This window comes from Delphinapterus leucas, chromosome 19 (genome assembly GCF_059928025.1).
Source record: "Delphinapterus leucas isolate spDelLeu-1000000601 "Yukka" chromosome 19, BTC_Dleu_Yukka2, whole genome shotgun sequence".
Classification (NCBI taxonomy): domain Eukaryota; kingdom Metazoa; phylum Chordata; class Mammalia; order Artiodactyla; family Monodontidae; genus Delphinapterus; species Delphinapterus leucas.
The window spans coordinates 56,018,785-56,039,296 of record NC_143147.1 but is presented as its reverse complement, the minus strand read 5'-3'; the positions used below and the strand labels follow the sequence as shown (position 1 = coordinate 56,039,296).

General features: G+C 49.2%; 2 protein-coding genes across 5 annotated transcripts; one reads left to right on the top strand and one right to left on the bottom strand.

Moving 5' to 3' along the window:
• Positions 1–32: 32 nt before the first annotated feature.
• ICAM2 (intercellular adhesion molecule 2) lies at positions 33–20,142 on the top strand. 4 transcript variants are annotated; one of them, XM_022589152.3, is made up of 5 exons: positions 33–150; positions 8,799–8,903; positions 10,635–10,901; positions 12,036–12,356; positions 13,007–20,142. In XM_022589152.3, the coding sequence occupies exons 1-5, from the start codon at positions 144–146 to the stop codon at positions 13,183–13,185; spliced, it is 879 nt and encodes a 292-aa protein (XP_022444860.1). In that variant the 5' UTR covers positions 33–143; the 3' UTR covers positions 13,186–20,142. The 4 variants fall into 4 exon arrangements, with proteins under 4 accessions (XP_022444860.1, XP_022444864.1, XP_022444863.1 ...); XM_022589155.2 differs by lacking the exon at positions 33–150 and adding an exon at positions 186–1,052; XM_022589153.2 differs by lacking the exon at positions 33–150 and adding an exon at positions 186–1,072.
• PRR29 (proline rich 29) lies at positions 13,899–17,629 on the bottom strand. Its single transcript, XM_089901423.1, is given in 6 exon segments — positions 13,899–14,326; positions 14,329–14,512; positions 14,675–14,904; positions 16,605–16,789; positions 16,792–16,969; positions 17,264–17,629. Coding segments are annotated over 6 exon segments (1,401 nt in total). The 5' UTR covers positions 17,579–17,629; the 3' UTR covers positions 13,899–14,017.
• Positions 20,143–20,512: the final 370 nt, after the last annotated feature.

Here is a 20,512-nt window from a genome sequence, read left to right as displayed (position 1 = left end):
GGAAGCACGTGACTCCTGAGAGGGGAGTTTGGGCCAAAGCCTGATTATACTTGCTGAACGGGTTGCAGCCCTGCCACAAGCGGCATCTGGAAGCTGGACCCCTGGCCACCCTCCTTCCCCATCGCAGCCACGCCCTTTAGCAGATGACAGGTAAGTTCACATTCCTTGCTCCTCCTCGTTTCCCTTGTGGCAGAGTGGAAAGGGCTTGGGATGGACTGTCAATCAAGACTTGAGTTCTTGTCCTTTCCCCTCCCTGGGCCTCCCCACCCCTCCCCGGCCTCCCTCAAGCCCAGGGGCTGGAGACGCACAGAGCTCCCTGCGGCCAGACGGTCCCTGCTCTGAGGAGCTCACGTCTGTGTCTCTCTCGGTCCATTGTTGGCCTATGGTTTTCGCGGTTGTTTCCTGTTTTTGTCCTTTCTCTTCCCTCCCCTGCTCTGTCAACCACACAACCAACTTAGAGGTATGGGGCTGCCTCCCTGCCATGGGCCACGTGGGCCCAGGCCATCCAGGAAGTTTCCTTCTAGTTTGCTAAGAGCTTTTGTCATGAAAGATGTTGAATATCATCATTTTTTTTTCTAGATCTACTAAGATGATCATAGTTTTTTTTTCTTCTTAAATCTATTAATGTAAGTTTTTAGTTTGGGCTCCTTCAAAAATACAGCCTGGAACAAGGACCTCAGTTCGGGTAGATTATTTGAGAGGTGATGCCAGGAAGCAGGGAGCGAAGGAGCAAAGAGACTGAAACAGGGAAGGAGAAAAAGCCAATTAACGATGCATAACTGCTGTTGCAGCTGTAGGCAAAGGAAGTTCAAATCTGTGGGGACCTCTGATAAGTCTACAGGATGCTGCCCAGAATTGCCTTCCCCAAAAGAAGGAGACTGGAGCATGTATCCACCAGCTCCTGTTTCATCTTAGGGATGAAAGGGTTTAATCTTAGAGAACTTAACTCTCCTATGCTTCTGGGAAACACTAGCAGGCAAATAAGTGACTCCTAAAGCCGTTGAAGAAGACCCTGAGGCAAAACGCAAAAAGCAACATGATATAAGCTTGAGGTGAGACACTAGAGCATAAGGTGAGTCTAAGCTTGCAGGAAATTATGTGCTGTAAATACAGTGGATGTCAGAGGAGGGCAGAAGTAATGTGACATAGAGCACCGAAGCTTACTATTACCAACAATAATAAATGACATATGTAGATTTCTCTTCTGTTGTTAGACTACCTTTGCATAGCTGAGATAAGCCCAACTTGGATATGATGTCTAGTATTTTTAATATACTGCTAGATTTGGTTTGTTTGTATTTTTCTTACTGTTGCATTTATATTCATGAGTGAGACTGGCTTCTAATTTTCCTTTTTCATCCTATTCTTGTCTCATTTTGGTATTAAGGTTACACTGGCCTCATAGAAAGAGTTAAGAGTGTGTTCCTGCGATTTGCATTCTCAGAAAGAGTTTTTATAAAATTAGAATTATCTCTACTTAAACTTCTGGAACACTATCTAGACTTGGTATTTCCTTTGTGGGAAGATTTCAAATTATGGATTTAATTTTGTTTTTAGTTTGTTTTTAATATTCTACATATAAATTAAATCATATGGTATTTGTCTTTTTCCATCTGACTTATTTCACTTAGCGTAATGCCCCCAAGGTCCATCCATGTTGTCAAAAATGGCAAGATTTCATCTTTTTTTTAAAAAATATTTATTTATTTATTTATTTGGCTGCATCGGGGCTTAGTTGCGGCATGCGTTGCAGCATGCGTTGCGGCACGTGGGATCTTTCGTTGTGGCTCGCGGGCTCTACTTTGTGGTGTGCGGGCTTCCTCTAGCTGTGGCATGGATTTGATTTCTTTAATAGCTGTAGAACCATTCAGGCTTTTTATTTCTTCTTAAATCAAGTTAGGTAAGTTCTATTTTTTCTAAGATTTGGTCTACTTTGTTTCATATTTCTTGACATAAATGATTTATAGTCTTTTTTTTTGATTTATAGTCTTTTTAATTTTAACTTTATTGAAGTATAGTTGATTTATAATGTTGTATTAATAAAATTTTCAATTATGGTAAAATACACATAACATAAAATTCACCATTTAACTGGTTTTAAATGTACTGTTTTAAAGATGGTTGTGTTACATTTACACTGTTTTGCAACAAATCTCGAAAACTTTTTATCTTGCAAAACTGAAACTCTATACCCATTAAACAAACAACTCACCATTTCCTCCTGCCCCCAGGCCCTGGCAACCACAGTCCTACTTCGTTTCTATGAATTTTTTTTTTTTTTTTTTTTTTTGTGGTTCGGGGGCCTCTCCCGTTGCGGAGCACAGGCTCTGGACGCGCAGGCTCAGGGGCCATGGCTCACGGGCCCAGCCGCTCCACGGCATGTGGGATCTTCCCGGACCAGGGCACGAACCCGTGTCCCCTGCATCGGCAGGCGGACTCTCAACCACTGCGCCACCAGGGAAGCCCTGTTTCTATGAATTTGTATAGGCTTCTTCTTTTTTGAATTATAAGATAACATTATTTTAATTTTTTAAATTGAAGTATAATGTACAGTATTATGTAAGCTTCGGGTGTTCTACGTAGTGGTTTGGCATTTGCATACATTATGAAATAATCACGATAAATCTGTTAATCATGTGTCCCCATATGGAGTTATTACAACATTATTGGCCGTGTTCCTTATAGTGTGTGTTATATCCCTGTGGCTCATTTTATAACTGGAGTTTTGTACCTCTTAATCCCATTCACCTATTTTGTACCCCTCTCCACCCCTTTCTCTCTGCTAACCACCCATTTGTTCTCTGTATCTATGAGCCTGTTTTTTGTTTGGTTTTATTTGTTCTGTTTTTTATTTTATTTTTTAATTTTTTAATAGATCTTTATTGGAGTATAATCGCTTCACAATACCGTGTTAGTTTCTGTTGCACAACGAAGTGAATCAGCCGTATGCATACACATGTCCCCATATCCCCTCCCTCTTGAGCCTCCCTCCCATCCTCCCTATCCCACCCCTCCAGGTGGTCGCAGAGCACCAAGCTGATCTCCTTGTGCTATGCTGCTGCTTCCCACCAGCCAACTATTTTATATTCGGTAGCGTATATATGTCGATGCTACTCTCACTTCACCCCAGCTTCGCCCTCCCACCCCATGTCATCAAGTCCATTCTCTATGTCTACCTCTTTATTCCTGCCCTGCAACTAGGTTCATCAGTACCATTTTTTTAGATTCCATATATATGTGTTAGCATACGGTATTTGTTTTTCTCCTTCTGACTTACTTCACTCTGTATGACAGACTCTAGGTCCATCCACCTCACTACAAATAACTCAATTTCGTTTCTTTATATGGCTGAGTAATATTCCATTGTATATATGTGCCACATCTTCTTCATCCATTCATCTGTTGATGGACATCTAGGTTGGTTCCATGTCCTGGCTACTGTAAATAATGCTGCAATGAACACTGTGGTGCATGTCTCTTTCTGAATTATGGTTTTCTCAGGGTATATGCCCAGTAGTGGGATTGCTGGGTCATATGGTAGTTCTATTTTAAGTTTTTTAAGGAACCTCCATACTGTTTTGCATAGTGGTTGTATCAATTTACATTCCCACCAACAGTGTAGGAGGGTTCCCTTTTCACCCCACCCTTTCCAGTACTTATTGTTTTTAGCTTTTTTGATAATGGCCATTCTGACCGGCGTGAGGTGATACCTCATTGTAGTTTTGATTTGCATTGCTCTAATAATTAGTGATGTAGAGCATATTTTCATGTGCCTCTTGGCCATCTGTATGTCTTCCTCAGTGAAATGTCTATTTAGGTCTTCTGCCCATTTTTTAACTGGATTGTTTGTGCTTTTGATATTGAGCTCTATGAGCTGTTTGTATATTTTGGAGATTAATCCTTTGTCTGTTGTTTCATTTGCAAATATTTTCTCCCATTCTGAGAGTTGTCTTTTTGTCTTGTTTATGGTTTCCTTTGCTTTTTGCTTAAAAGCAAAACTTTTTAAGTTTAATTAAGTCCCATTTGTTTATTTTTGTTTTTATTTCTGTTCCTCTAGGAGGTCGGTCAAAAAAGATCTTGTGGTTTATGTCAAAGAGTGTCTTTCCTATGTTTTCCTTTCAAAGTTTTACAGTGTCTGGTCTTACATTTAAGTCTTTAATCCATTTGGAGTTTATTTTTGTGTAGAGTGTTAAGTAGTGTTCTAATTTCATTCTTTTACATGTAGCTGTCCAGTTTTCCCAGCACCACTTATTGAAGAGGCTGTCTTTTCTCCATTGTATGTTCTTGCCTCCTTTGTCGTAAATTAGGTGCCCATAGGTGTGTGGGTTTATCTCTGGGCATTCTATCCTGTACCATTGATCTATATTTCTGTTTTTGTGCCAGTACCATACTGTCTTGATTACTGTAGCTTTGTGGTATAGTTTGTAGTCAGAGAGTCTGATTCCTCCAACTCCGTTTTTCTTTCTCAAGATTGTTTTGGCTATTCAGGGTCTTTTGTGTTTCCATACAAATTTTAAGATTTTTTGTTCTAATTCTGTGAAGAATGCCATTGGTAGTTTGAAAGGGATTGCATTGAATCTGTAGATTGCTTTGTGTAGTATAGTCATTTTCACAATATTGATTCTTCCAATCCAAGAACATGGTATATTTCTTCATCTGTTTATGTCATCTTTGATTTCTTTCATCAGTGTTTTATAGTTTTCTGAGTATAAGTGTTTTGCCTCCTTAGGCAAGTTTATTCCTAGGTATTTTATTCTTTTTGTTGCAGTGGTAAATGGGAGTGTTTCCCTAATTTCTCTTTCTGATATTTCGTTGTTGGTGTATAGGAATGCCAGAGATTTCTGTTCATTAATTTTGTATCCTGCAACCTTACCAAACTCATTGATTAGTTCTAGTAGTGTTCTGGTGGCATCTTTAGGATTTTCTATGTATAGTATCATGTCATCTGCAAAGAGTGACAGTTTTACTTCTTTTCCAATTTGTATTCCTTTTATTTCTTTTCTTCTCTGATTGCTGTGGCTAGGACTTCCAAAACTATGTTGAATAAGAGTTGCAAGAGTGGACGTCCTTGTCTTGTTCCTGATCCTAGTGGAAATGCTTTCAGTTTTTCACCATTGAGTATGATGCTTGCTGTGGGTTTGTCATATATGGCCTTTATTATGTTGATGTAATTTTTGTTTTTTATTTGCCATGCCACGCAGCTTGCAGGATCTTAGTTCCCCAACCAGGGACTGAACCCACACCCTCGGCAGTGAAAGCTCAGAACCCTAACCACTGGACTGCCAGGGAATTTCCATTTGGTTTTTTTTTAGATTCCACATATAAGTGAGATCATACAGTATTTGTCTTTCTCTGTCTGACTCACTTCATTTAGCATAATACCCTCTAGATCCATCCATGTTGTTGCTAATGGCAAGGTTTCATTTTTTATGGCTGAATAATACTCCATTGTATAGATATACCAACCACATCTTTATCCATGCATCTATCAGTGAACACCACCAACAGTACACAAGAGTTCTCTTTTCTCCATATCCTTGCCAATGCTTTTTATTTGTTGTCTTTTTGATGACAGCCATTCTGACAGGTGTGAGGTGATATCTCATTGTGTTTTTGATTTGCATTTCCCTGATGATTAGTGATGTTGAGCATCTTTTCATGTCTGTTGGCCATCTGTATATCTTCTTTGGAAAAATGTCTCTTCAGGTTCTCTGCCCATTTTTTTAAAAAATTAATTTATTTATTTGGTTGCGCCAGGTCACAGTTGCAGCATGCAGGATCTTTAGTTGCGGCATGTGGGATCTAGTTCCCTGATCAGGGATTGAACCTGGGCCCCCTGCATTGGGAGTGTGGAGTCTCAACCACTGGACCACCAGGGAAGTCCCCTCTGCCCATTTTTTAATAAGGTTTTTTTTTTTATGTTGAGTTGTATGATTCTTTGTATATTTTGGCTATTAACCCCTAATTGGATATAACATCTGCAAGTATCTTCTCCCATTTAGCAGGCTGCCTTTTTGTTTTGTTGATAGTTTCCTTCATTGTGCAAAAAGCTTTTTAGTTTGATGTATTTGTTTATTTTTGCTTCCCTTGCCTGAGGAGACATATCCAGAAATTATTGCTAAGACCGATGCCAAAGAGCATGCCACCTATGTTTTCTTCTAGGAATTTTATGGTTTTGTTTATTGGGATTTTAAAAATTATTATTACTGGTTCAGTTACATTACTGGTAATAAGTCTGTTCATATTTTCTATTTCTTCCTGATTCAGTCTTGGGAGATTGAACGTTTCTAGGAATTTATCCATTTCTTCTAGGTTGTCCATTGTATTGGTTTATAATTGTTCACAGTAATCTTTTATGACCCTTTTTATGTCTGTGGTGTTTTTGTAACTTCTCTTTTGGTTCTGATGAGTTTGGCTAAAGGTTTATCAATTTTGTTTATCTTTTTGAAGAACCAGCTCTTAGTTTCACTGATCTTTCCTATTGTTTTTTGTTTGTTTGCTTTTAGTCTCTATTTCATTTATTTCTACTCTGATCTTTATTATTTCTTACCTTCTACTAACTTTGGGTTTTGTTCTTCTTTTTCTAGTTCCTTTAGGTGTAAGGTTAGATTGTTCATTTGTATAGTCTTCTTTTTAATCTTGTAGTTATGTAGTTATTTTTATTCCTAATAATGTTTATTTGTGCTTTCCTTTGTTTATAAGTAAATTTCAGCAGAGATTTGCCTGTTCTACTGTTTTTTTCAAGGAACTAACTTTTGGTTTTATTGATCCTGTCTACCATATCTTTGTTTTCTATTTTATTGATTTCTGTTCTTTATTATTCTCTTCTGAGTTTACTTTTGGGTTTACTTTGTTGTTCTTTTTACAGCTTCTTGACTTCTTACTTAAATTGGATACTTATTTCATACACTTTTCTAATACAAGCATTCAAGACTATAAATTTCCCTTTAAGTACCACTTTTGATGCATCCAACAAATTGCAATCTATTTTCATTATCACTCAAATCTAAGAATTTTAAAATGTGTCATTTATGATTTTTTCTTTGACCCATGGATGAGTATGTTTTTAAATTACCAAATATATAGGGGTCTTAAAACTTATCTTTTTGATGAATTTGTATTCTCTATAGGTGCAGATCAGGCTTTTACATTGTATGTTTCAGCTTTTCCATTCATTTATTGATTTTTTTGTCTGCTTCATTATTCATAATTGAGAGACATTGTATTAAAATTTCTTGCTGTGATGATGGTTTTATCTCTTTGTAGTTCCTTCAAACTAAGTGCTTACAAGTTTAGAACTATTGTAATTTCCTGATGAATTGACCCTTTAATCTAGGTACTCACTCTATCCCTAATAAATATCAATATTTTTGTCTTAAAAGTCCTCTTTGTCTGATATGAATAGACCTTTTCTGGCTTTCTTTTGGTTAGCTTTTGCCTGGTATATCTTTTTCCATTCTTTGACTTTCAACCATTCCATACTCTTAATCATTACATGTGTCTTGTAAACAATGTGGAACTGGGTTTTCTGTTTAAATAGCTTTAAAATTGAATCTGAGATGAGAATTTAGGAATGACTGAGTATATGACTTCCACTAAACCCTGCTAAGAACTGAGTTTAAGAGCCTGCATTTTGAACAACAATGCATAGTCGGTAAGAACTCTAACCCAGAAGGTTGCCTTCAAGGTAGTGTGTTTGAGCTGCCTTTTTTTTTTTTTTTTGGTAGACTTTGTTTTTCCTAAGAGCAGTTTTAGGTTCACAGCAAAACTTAGGGGAAGGTAGAGATTTCCCACAAACCTCCTGTCCCCACGCACACACAGCCTCCCCCATGACCAACGCCCCCCCACCCCCCCACCAGAGTGGGACATTTGTTATGACTGATGAACCTGTATGGACACATCACTATCGCCCACAGTCCATAGTTTACATTAGGGTTCACTCTTGGTGTTGTACACTCTATGGGTTTGGACAAATGTATAATGACACACATGCACCACTGTAGTATCATACAGAGTAGTTTCCCTGTCCTAAAGATCCTCTGTGCTCTGCTTGTTCATCCCTCCCTCCCTTTAATCCCTGACAACCACTGATCATCCAACCAAATACTCATCATTCCTAAATCCTCACCTCAGTTCTATCACCTAATTCACCTGAGCCCCAATTTCCTCAGATGCACAATCAAAATTTGTAGATTTGGTGTGATAATTAAATGAGATAGTGTCTTAAAGCCTTAACTTAGTCCCTAGAAAAGAATAGGTGTCAATTAAATGCTAGTTTCCTTTTCCTTCCTCCTTCTCTTAGTAATCTGAAATCACGTTTAGCTGAGAAAAAAAAGAGAAGAAAGTGCCCAGGGACAGGGGAGGGTAGGGGGCAGAGGAAGGAGGTGAACATCCAGCTATTGCCTCCCAAACCCTATTTCCAACTTGGAAAATCCCTACGCAGAGGGGACTCCCACAGTGTGTCCTGTGGGATTTGGGGCTCCCCAGATCTGAGGCTTGTAGGCAGCGCTGTCCTATGTGTACACACAGCGCACGGGAATCCCGTGTGCACACACATCACTCACACACACGTGTGCCCCCGGCGCTCCCCCCATCTGCCTGGCTTATCAGCTGCTTCCCAGCTTCCTCTGCTTGACTTCTTATAGACCTGGGACCCTGGGAGCCGGCCTTCCACGTGGCCTCCCCAAGACCACTCAGATAACGAGAGGAAATGTGGTCATCAGCTCACAGAAGGCTGGGGGTTCCGGCTGCGGCTCCAGGCCACCACTCCCTGACCTGCTCCCTCCATCTCTCTCCAGGCGGTTCTCGGCTGCTCCCTGTGAGCCCGTGGACGCCACTCGAGATGTCCCCTTTTGATGGCTGGGGACTGCTCTCGGCCTTCCTCGCCCTGCTCTGCTGCACAGGTGAGCCTGGGGTTCCTGACGGGGCACGTGCCAGCCAGGACCCCCTCCCCTTCAGACAGGGAACGGGGTCCCGGTCCTGAAGTCGCTGAGGCTTTGAAAACAGAGGCCGTCCGCCATGGGTACAGGATGCTGTGCCAGCCTGGCTTCCCCATGACCCTGGGCAGCGGTTAGGGGTCCTGGCCTTTTGGGAACCAGACCCCATAACTTCATGGTGTATGGATGTGGCAGCCTGTGGAGACTAGATGGAGAGGTGAAGGGAGGCTGGGATTCAAGGGCAGGTGAGGACACGCCCCAGCTAGTCTTCAGAGGTGGCCCAGGGGTCAGCAGAGGGCAGCAGAGGGCATCACCTTGTGGCGACCATGAAAGTGAAAACGAAGCCCCTTCCAGGAGGTCCAGGGGACCGTGAAGGGAAATGCCTCCGTGTGCTGAGCACTCTGTTTTGGACAACCTGCCAGGTGCTTTCACGACAACCTTGCAGGAAAGGGATTACTAGCCCATTTGACAGATGGAGAAACTGGGGCTCAGAGAGAGAAAGCGCTTTGCCCAAGGCCACACAGCTGGTACCTGGCAAACTCAGGTTTCAAATCCAGCTCTCTCTCCCTGCAAAGCCCCTCTTTTGCCCCTTCATTATATGCCACTAGCTGAGGGCTAAGTGGGGGGGTCTATGGGTGTGGCAGGAGCACAGGACACAGGACGGGCCCAGCTGGCTGGGATCAAGGACCTTCTGGTCTTCACCGAGTGGGAGGTGAGCGCCGAAGGCCTGAAATGCTTCGTGCCTGAAACACTTCTTGGCTCTGCGCCACACACAGGGTATTGTGCTGAGCACAAAGGGAAACATGCGAAATCTGGGCCTTGCCTTCTAGGAGCTCCAAAATGTCCAAGGGAGAGTCAGCATGAATATGAGTCATTTGCAAGGTGGTCCCATTACCTTCCTGACCTCGCCTCCCCCTCCTTCCTCCTCGCTGAGCTCCAGCCATCTGGTCTCCTCCCCACCCAGGGTCTCTGCGCTGGTGGTTCCCTCCCCCCACAGATGCCTGCCTGCCGGGCTCCCCACCACCACCACCCCGACCTCCTTCATTCTTTGCTCAAATGTCGGTGTTTCCGTGAGGCCTGTGCTGACTGCACTGTTTAACACAGCAACCCCGCCCCACTCCCTCTGTCCTTTCCTAGGCATTTACCACCAACTGACAAGCTGGCTAGTTCACTTTTTATTATTGTCTGTCTCCTTCGCTGCAATGTGAGCGCCGCAAGGGCAGGGTTTGGTCTGCTTTGGTCCCTGCTGGATCCCCAGAGCCTAGAACAGTGCCTGGCACACAGCTGGTGTTCAAAAAGGATTTGCAAAGAAGAGAGGAAAGGAGGGAGGGAAGAGTTGAACCCATGGCCATGGGGGCTCAGAGGACACAGTCCACCTCCATTTCAGAGAGGCCTTCGTGAAGGAGGGGACATTTGGGCTGGGCCTCGTAGGTCGAATAAGATCCCTCTCCATGGAGATAGAAGACGTGCATGAGAAAGACTAACCTGGAGGCGATGAGCTGGAGGAACAGCAACCAGAGGCAGGGAGACAGCTGCAGGGGGGTCACAGTCTCTGTGGTCTAGACCCAAGGCGATAAGGTCTGAACAAGGGGAGAGGAGCAGAGGGGACCTCTACCCCTTATCAGACTGCCCGCTGCGGGCAGCTCCACTGGGCAGGGCAGCAGGGACTTCTCCTGCCTAGTGTTTCTGGTCTTCCAGGGTCTGGTGAGGAGGCGTTCGAGGTACGCATGTGGCCAGGGCAGCTGATGGTGGAGTCCGGGGAGTCTCGGGTGATTAACTGTAGTACCACCTGTACCCAGCCCAACACCGGTGGTCTGGAGACCACCCTACACAAGACTCTCCTGGAGGAACAGGATCAGTGGAAGCTGTATGAGGTCTTCAACATCTCCCAGGACACAGATGTCATTTGCCATTTCACCTGCTCCGGGAAGCAGGAGTCCAAGAGTCTGAACATCAGTGTGTTCCGTGAGTGCGGCACCGCAGGGCCCTGCTCCCCTAGGCCAGAGCCTGCGTCTACCGAACGCACGCAGAGCTGCTCTGTTACTGCTGCTGGGTGCTCTCGTTATGGCTCCCACTTCCCTGGGCTCCTGGACCCAGTCCATGGGCTCAGAATCTTCTCACACCCTCCCCTGGCCTCCTTGAGCCTGTTGGCAACCCTGGTTTTGAGGTTTGCTCAGAGGAGGACAATTCAAGCAAGGTTTAGACAAATCTAAAAGCTGTTTCCCATGCCGTGCTACAGTCTCCTCCTAGCTTGGTAGCACCCCATCACCAGAACACCCTGCACCCCATGACAAGCAGTGGGGCCCCCATCAGGTGGGCTGGCACACTCTGCAGTAGCCCACTGGCCTCCCAGAGAGAAGGCTGAGGCGTGGTTTTATCTCCCCCTGAGGGCCCTTGGCAAATGTGTGACCATCACCCACATACCTGCCCACAGGCCATGGAGACCTTGGATAGACTGGGATTCTCTCAACAGCTTGGCACCAAGGGTACCGCTCGAAACTGTCATCAGTGGATCAGATGAATAGAAAGATGTCCTATATCTAACATATTATCCTGGGGTAATGGGGGCAAGGCATTCTAGTTCAAAAAGGAACCCAGGGTACCACCGAGTTTAATAGCTAAGGGCTAGAGGTAGCTCAGAAGAAGAACCAAGGCAGGTCTGACTCTGGCCTCCACCTCTGAAGTGAAGAATCTCACAACTCATGATCCAGTTCCAATGAGTACTCCCTTCTAAGTCTCTCTCAGCATAATTATCCAACCATTTAATTTTTGAAATTTGTATTTAATTTTTGGAGAGGAAGGAGACAGGTCCAAAACTTTTATATCTTTCTAGTTGACTATACAGATTCTGGACCTTTTCTTTGTAGACACCAGGCTACCTCCATTCTTGTCCATTCTAGAATTCATGTCCATAAAACAACCACCCAGTACATCCTTCACCCTGAACTGCTTCCTCCTTCCTCTTTTTACACTTTAGAGCAGCCAGGCCCCAGCCCACTTCCTGAGAACACTGTGGTGATGGGGATGGTCCTGGCTGGGTGGAGCCTGCTGGAACTGCACCCCCATCCTGACCAGACCTTGCTTCCTTCTTTCCTTCAGACCCTCCAAAGCAAGTGCTGCTGAAGTTATGGCCCACTTTAGTGGCTGTAGGGAGATCATTCACCATCCAGTGCAGGGTGCCCTCTGTGGCACCCCTCGAAGGTCTCACTGTCACCCTGCTCCATGGCAGTGAGATCGTATACAGCCAGACCTTTGTGGGGACAACACTTTCCCCCCAAGAGGCCATGGTCACCCACAACACCACGGCTCACAGGGAAGACGACCGCCACAACTTCTCCTGCCGGGCCGAGATGGACCTGCGCTCTCGCGGCGGGGACCTCGTTCACAGCGTCTCAGATCCCCAGGCGCTCGACGTCTATGGTGAGGGGGAGCCCCCGGAGGAGGAGGGAAGGAGAGGGCATTCACTTTCAGCCCCTCGTGGGAGGAAAACGCCTCTGCCCCACTCTCTGCCAGCTCAGGGGGAGGCACCCAGGAGCTTGATCCCAGGAGTTCCCTGGAGCTCTCTCCAAGTTGCCAGCTTGGACCCCAGCTAGCTGCTTGGCCATTAACAAGCTGGGTGACCTTAACCAAGTCAAGCTCCTCTCTCTGGCCTTGGCCCCTCTCTGCAATGACAAATGTAGCCTGACTGACCCTTAGGATCCCCTGGAGCCCTGCTGTTCTGTGGCTCTAGATGACCTAGATGTTCTCTGTCTTCTGAGAGTTTGGTAGAAGCTCCCTCAGCTCTGCCCAAGGAGGGGCTCGGCCTGGACCACGCCACTGTCCAGGCTGTGGTGTCCAGCAACCACGTGCTGGTGCCAGGAGCTGGCGGCAGGGGGACATCCGCCCTCACGGTCTCACAGAGGCCCAGCTGGTGGCCTGGACCCCGGCCCCCCTTCCCTCTAGTTGATATACCAGTTGCCACTCACCTCTGCAACACAGGGTGACTGCAGAATGACGAGGGGTGGGTGGGTGGGTGATGGGTGGACCTGGGGCCAGAGGACTTCTAAGACCACTGCCCTCTCCCTCCCCAGAGCCCGCACAAGACAACCAGGTGGTGGCCATCATCACGGTCGTGTCAGTGCTACTCTTCTTGTTTGTGACATCTGTCCTGCTGTGCTTTGTCTTTGGGCAGCAGTGGCACCAGAGGCGGACAGGTACCTATGGGGTGCAAGCTGCTTGGAGGAGGCTGAGGTGGGTCTACCGGGCATAGCCTACGTGAGCGGCGTGGCCACCAGCACGGCGGCCACTGGGACTCAGCATGGCTCCTTAGGGCTGTGGTTCAGCCCTGGCTGAAGGACCACGACAAGCAGCAGAGGACGTCAGGGACCCTCCCTTTCCTAGTCTGAATACAAACACCTGGACTTAACCCTGTGCCTCAGTGTCTCCTCCTGGGAATGGTCAGGAAGGGGAGCCACCAGGCCCGGCTGGACTTCGGTCTCCAAATGTCCCCTCAGCCTCCCTCCACCCTCTCCTTCACGGGGGACTTCCAGAGTCCCGGGGAGCCCAGGCCCTGGGGCACCCCCATGCTGACCAGCCCAGGCACCAGACGCCCACCCTCATCGGACACTGAGCGACTCATTCCTACTGAGGGTGGGTGGGGAGATGCACCCAGAGGGGCAGAGAGACACTCTGTTCCCACGTGGCCCTCTGGGACTGCAGGCCCTCTGTGTCAGAGCAGGGCATGGCTCTGACCTTTACTTTCTGTCAACAGAGCCAGCTTCCAGGGGTAAGCATGGGGGCCCCAAGGGCTCAGCTTCAGGATCTCCTCAGCCAGGCCTCCCCCATCACTCTGGGCCTGCAGAGAGCCACGGACAACAAAAGCTGTCCTCGCCTCTTACCTCCTGCTCGGTTATTGGGCCAACCCGAGACGCCGCAGCGCTGGCCATCCCTGGGGTGGGGGGTGAGGGAGTGGAGGTCGAGGGAGGGCTCTGGTTCCCAGGCCTCTGCCAGCCCAGGCAGCAATCACTGGGACAGGGTTGGGCTGTTATGTGACCGCCAGGGCCTGGACACTGCTCTAAGGGGCTCTCACCCTGAAGCAGAGATCAGGCTGGTGCAAGGTCTCCGTGGGGTAGAGAAGGGACTGACTGACCTCGGGGAGAGGGCCTAGTTGGGGCTGAGGGGGTAAGAAGGGCTGCCAGGCATAGGTTCAGGGTTAGAAAAGCACTAGCGGGGCACACAGGGGCTCCAGGGCTATTTCCAGCTCTGCAATGAAGCTGGCATGGGTCCTGGGGCTGATGTCTGTCCTCACGGTAGGCTCTCGGCATCATAGTAATCTGGGGGGAGACAGCACCCTCATCGTGACTCCCTCCTGCCTCAGTGGAGCCCAAGGAGGAAACTGGAACGGGATAGGCCGGTTGTCTGCGGCCATGACAGTAGGGGCCCTCAGCCCCACAGGGCGCATGGCCTTCCTGGCCTTCTGATCCACCACCAGGCCTGGGCCCCACTGCCCACCCACCTGGTCCCTACCTGAAGCTGGGGGTACATCCACACCCACAGTCCCTGTGGCGCTGGGGGGTGGAGGCGGGGGCACGGCTCTCCTGGGACAGGGAGAGAAAAGAAAGAGCCCCGTCAGAGGCCCCAGGCTAGCCTCTGGAATTTCACCCACAAGTTTCCCCACTCCAGCCTGACCCCTGGCCAGCTCTTCCAGCCCAGCCCCAGAGCAGGGCCCAGGCAGCACCCAGCCCCCTGGCCTCACTTACGTCCCCCTTTTCCCAGAGGTAGAAGGGTAGTGCTGAACCCTGGCCAAGTGCTGCAAGCAGGGCTGAGGTAGGGGAGGGGAAAGGAGAGGGGCCGGCCAGGAGAGCAGGGGGCCCAGAGCAGGCATCAGGCAGGGCAGGTAGTGGTGGTGGAACACCAAAGGCCCCTCCTCCTGGGCTTCGGTCTCCTCCTCCTCTTCATACGCTGCCTCCTGTTGACCCTCCAGGTAGACCTGGGGATTGTACAAGAGGGGAGGGGAGATGATACAGGATCACGCTCTCCCTGCCACCACTCCTCCATTCCTCTAAATTATTTCTCCAGATACCCAGCACAAAATAGCTACTGTTTATTGGGCATTTACTACACACAAGCAAGGCTCTTTGGAGACATTTATTCCTTATTTTGCGGATGGGAAAAACTGAGGCTTGGAGGTTAAGTAACTTTTCTAAGGTCACCCAGCTAATAAGGCCAAGCAGGGACTGGAGGAATCCAGGTATGACTCCAGAGCTGGGGCCAGGAGTCCAGCAAGCTGCCCCTTGCCTCAGGATACAGGGTTACGGACAGGGTTCTTGGACTCTTTCATCAATAGAAATTGATAAGAAGCCAGCCAAGGAATTCAGGCTGGGAATTCACTGGGACTCATGCTGCAGGAGGCAGTGAGAACAAGAGAGAGGTGCCCCCGCTCGCTCCCCAAGGAGAGTGGGCTGGTTCCTTAAATGGGGAGAGGGGAGGGACTGATTGGTGGGCTGGGCTGGAGGGGAGGCTTAGGTGGTCCGCCCACCCTCTTGGTGGTGCTGTGTGCAGGAATCATGCTCAGTACCCTACTTTTGCACCTCAGAAATGGCAGCTGATTGGTGGCCTTTTTGTATCTTATTGTTCATAATTGCCCCACCTGCGCATGCGTGCCATTATTTTTAGTCTCATTTCCTTTGTATTCTGCGGCTTGAAGAGACGTTTGTCCAGGTGCAAGCACTGCAGCACTGCAGCAAAGGGTCCCAGGTCCCAGCCTGTCTCAAGCCCCAGTCCCTGGACCCACTTGTGCCCCACTTGTTGAGGTAGGGCGCTCCTCCCAAGGGCCCCCTGAGGGCTTGGGGGTGAAGGGGTGGCAGCAGCTCCTCAGGGTCTCCCTCTGCCTCGACTCCTCTGACCGGCCCCTCCGTGAATCTCTGTCCGCTCCCTCCAAGCTGACAGGCATCCTCTCACCACCCGGCTGTCACCCCTCCAGACCTCTCAGGCTGCCCACTGCTGGCTGAATAAGGCTCAGCCTTAGAGGTCCTCCCCTCCCATGCACCCATCCCCTCCCCCCTCCCCCCCTCCCCCCACATATACACAGGGTTTCCTCCATTCTGTCTCCTGATTCTGCCCCTGCCCACCTAGATGGTGGACACACCCCTCACCTCCTCCAAACATCAGAATCCTGCCTAGCTTTCAAGGGCTGGTTCTAAGGCCACTTGCTCCTCCAAGGAGATGCTCCTCATGCCCCAACCAGGTGGCCCTCACACTTTGTGGCAGTCACAGCCAAAGTTGCCTTGTATTCATAGTCATTCATTTATTCATTCACTTGTTCAACAAATAGCCATTGAACCCCTAATAAGTATCAGGCACACTGCAGGCCCAGGGTACGATGGTGCCTGCCCTCCTGGGTCTGCAGTCCAGTGGGGGAGTCACTGCAGGGAAACCTTGAAAACAAGACCTGAGTGGTCTGGATTTGGGGACCCGCTACCTCCACTCCATGGAGGCTGACACGGGGGCCTGGCACATAACAGATGCCAAACAGACCTAGCCAGATAGATGAGGGCTGGCTTCTGGCTCCCCTGTTACCTGATCCTTTTTCTCAAGGTGGGGGGAACCCTAAATGGATGCCCGCCTCTGGCCCTGCAGGTGGGCAGCCCTGGTAGCCCACCCCCACTCCCCCACTTCCAGCCCACGCACCTGCGGGCCGGACCAGGCAAGCCCCTGGTTGAGCACCGCGGCCACCTGGCCACTCAGAAGCAGCTGGTGCATCTGCGCGTTCTGCAGCAGCATCAGTTCCAGCAGGTCTAGGGGACGGGAGTTCAGCAGGCCCGCGCCGGAACCCCCCCTGCTCTTGCCCCGACCCCAGGGCCTTTTCCCCAACTCCAGCTTCGGGGGGGAGGGCGGGGGAAGGATGGGTGCAGCAAGGACGCCCAGAGAATGTGCCGGGCAGAGGGGGGTACAAAGTGGGGAGATCCCGGAGTCTCACCTTCCTTCACGCGGCCCGGCCGTGGGGACGGAGGTGGGATGGCCCACAGGAGGGGCTGCGGAATGGTCACCCAGGGCTGGGGGGAGGGGGAGACTCAGTCAGACTAGGTGGGGAAGGGATGGGGACCCCCTCATCGCTCCCCACGCCGTTGAGTCGCTTCCCTAACCTCGCAGGAGCTTCTCCCCTCCGCGTCCCCATGGCCTCCCTGTCAAGTCTCTTCCTCTCTGGCTGGGGTCGCTCTCCTCACCCACCCCCACTCCTCCAGGGTTCGGACCCTCCAGGGACAGCTCCCCAAGTCAGCCCACCCCTCCACCCCGCCCCCAAGGCCTTCCAGGTAAAGGCAGGCTCTGGTCCCCGACTCAGCCTTCACCGTCGGGGCTGCAGTCTGTGCTGGGTGATGACCCCAGCTCCCTCCAGTCCCCGAGGCCATGGCCAGCTGCTGCGGATCAGGGTTACCTTGACGACGCTGGGCGACGCCAAAGTCTCCTCCTACGCATGCGCAGGTCCCGCCAGCGTTCCGGTGCCTGGGGCGTTCGCCCTTTGTCGCCGCCTCCTGCTCTTCTCTCTCCACCTCTAGGGACGACGGGTCCCGAGGACCCTCATCCCCACCCCCGGAGGCCCAACTCTCTCCCAGATGTCCACATCCAAACCCCCGCGCCGTGGCTGCCTGGGCATCGCGGCTCATCCCTCGCTGTACCTCGCACCCTTGGGCATCCCCGGCACGGAGCCTGGGGGGCCGAGTTTGTTGAGTGAATGCGTGAGTGGCTGGGGAGGCCCGCCCCAACTCGGACACTTGGTTTTTGGGGCCCAGTGCCCAACTGACTAGGGTGATGAGTTAGGAGTAGAGAATTCTGTTGGAACAGGCTTGGGGGCAAGGGGCTGGTGAGTGAGGAGGGCAAAGGATTTGCTCCCTGTCGCTCTGAATCAGTGGGCTGTCCTGCGGGCCAAGAGTGGTTTCTGGAGGCCACCAAGGAAGGAAACACCAACCAAGTTCACGGAAAAGGCTGGCCCCTGTTTGCTCCCTGGTTCCTGGTCAAGGGGAGCCACTGCTCCAAAGAGGTGGCAAAGTCTGGGGAGTTTAACATCAGTGCCCTTCATCCCGGAAAAATGACCAACGCTTGCGTTCTTTCAACAGGAAGTTATCGAGGTCTTCTTTGCTTAAGAACAGGTGAAGGGAGAGATCTATTTCGGCAGCTGTGACCATCCTAAGATAGGCCCTGAGCAGCCGTCGAAGAAAATCCAGACAGGAAGCTGGGATTAGCACCCCAGAGTTGCCTTCCCCCACCCTCCACTCCTGTTCAGCTCCCCTTCCCAGAAGCCCTGGTGTCTAGAGCCATAAAGACCATTCCCACCTCCTCCTTTGTACCTTCACCCCTGTCTCCAGGAGATGGGGACTGTGGGCATTAGCTGTCCCCGTGGGTCTTATGGCCTTGACAGCCGTCATCAAGCTGAGATCGGGCACTGTGGTCACAGGCCCGCAGTGAGTGGGAAGGACACAGGCGCGTCTTTCCATCTCCACCCTCATTCCAGGGAGAAAGATGAAACCAACCCTTATGCTCACCATCAGCAAACTTTGACCCAGGAGGTGCCTGTGTGTGCGAGGTGCCCTTCTGAGCACTGTAGACACAATAGTGTATCCTCGCTGGTTCCAGCGTTGTTGGGGAAGTGAAAAACTCCCCTGAAAGGAGAGCAAAGATGCAAGACTGTGCAAAGTGCCCTCTGAGTGAACCATACAAGAAGGGATCATGAAAAAGAGAAAACTCGGTCACTGAAGGGTGGAGTTCTGAAGGAGGTAGAGATCCTTGGGATGGGGCCAAGCAGTGTGAGAGGGAGAGGGGAGCCCAGGCTGGGAACACAGCCAGAGCAAAGGTGCAGATGCGGGAATGGACAGGGCCTGTAGAGATCCAGTGGCTCAAACTGCCTGGCTAGGGTAGGGGATCTGGGCCGAGGGAAGTTCCAGGCAGACACAGGACAGACTCAAAGGCCAAGTTATAGAAGTGAGGCTTTGCCATGTGGGTACTGGGAAGCTCTTGGTGGGTTTTGAGCAGGAGAGAAATAAGGGGACAATGTGTGCACAGCCACATTTTGGAAAGATTTATCTTGGTTGTCATATCTTTGTTTATGTCAACCAGAATTAGAAAGAACAAATGTCTGATGGGATGTGTCCTCCCAATGGAATACTATTCCACCATTGACAATTTTGGTATAGAACAAATCTGATGTGGAATGATGTCCAAGAGAGCCAAGCAAAACAATCAGAAAGCATAGTAACATCTTATTTTTGTCTTAAAAATTATATGTATTTATGTGCATCTCTGGGGGGCGGGGGAGAAAGAGAGGGAAGGAGGGAGGGAGGGAGGGAGAGAGAGGGGCAATTATAGAGAAGCTGTCAGGGCTGCCCATACCCGCCAGCCTCCCCACTTCTTCTCCACACCTTCACAGTGCTTCCTGGGATCTCCTGCCAAATAAACTTCTTGCTGCCAAATCCTTGTCTCAGGCTCTACTTTTGGGGGAATCCAAACTTAAGACACGAGTCTCCCACTTTCACCATTTCTGCTGCCCAGGCTGCTGCTAACTCCTGGGAAAAGCTATTCTAGCAGCTCTCTGATAAATTTGTGTTCAATGACATGAAATACCAAAGTCGACACTGAAGTACATTCGCCTGGGAGTATAATGGTCCATGGATTGAACTGAGGCAAAGCTGGAGGCAGGGAGGCCAGCAAAGAGGCCACCTTCCTTCCCTGTAAAGGAAGCTCAGAGCAGGCTGGAGGTGGCTGTAGGAAAGAGGCAGGAAGAGGTGATCATTTCAATACCTCAGATATAAGATTGCATGTTAACCTTACATGAGACTTACTTGTATTTTGGAAGACAGGGTTGAGATAAAAACTACCTGCCTTCTGGTACCCAATTAGAGGTGCCAAAGGAAATTGAAGCATTTGTCCTTTGAATAATGGGAAAACCACACAATTATCTGGCAGCGCTATTTTGCTTACAGATCTAGCTTCAGTCCAACAGTGGAGGAGGTGCCTTTCTGGCTACTTGTCCTGCCTACTATTATTTTCTTTGGGGTGTTGAACACTCCACCTAATCTCTTTCCATTCTTCTCAGTGGGGACTCATTTGCATCTTCAATTTTTTGTTTTGGGTTTTTTGTTTGTTTGTTTTAATGTCCCAAAACAATATGTACCGAAAATCCTCCCTGTTGCCTTGGTAAATCTATTCCTGGAAATAAACTAGACATGGGAAAAGATTTCTACTCGTATGTGTTCGTTCCAGTGTTACTTTTAAGAGTTGAAAGCTGAACGTTACCCAATGTCCCATAATAGGGAAATGGTTATGTAAATGGAGGTAATTCACTCCAAGGAAGAGTTTGCAGGCATTAAAAACCATGGAAGGGGAAAAAGGGCTCCCTCCTCTCCTCCTTAGATGGAAATGCAGAGAAAAGAGTCCTTCTAAGAATTCAAGGGGAGGGACTTCCCTGGTGGTCCAGCGGTTAAGACTCCACGCTCCCAGTGCAGGGAGCCTGGGTTCAATCCCTGGTCAGGGAACTAGAGCCCGCATGCCACAACTAAGAGCCTGCATGCCACAACTAAAGATTCAACTAAAAGATCCCACATGCC

Bases quoted from the DNA above. Each gene is read 5' to 3' on its own strand.
- ICAM2 (XM_022589152.3), top strand. The intron at 8,904-10,634 runs GTGAGCCTGGGG...CTGGTCTTCCAG, and splicing joins CGCCCTGCTCTGCTGCACAG to GGTCTGGTGAGGAGGCGTTC. The intron at 12,357-13,006 runs GTGAGGGGGAGC...CTCCCTCCCCAG, and splicing joins CCAGGCGCTCGACGTCTATG to AGCCCGCACAAGACAACCAG.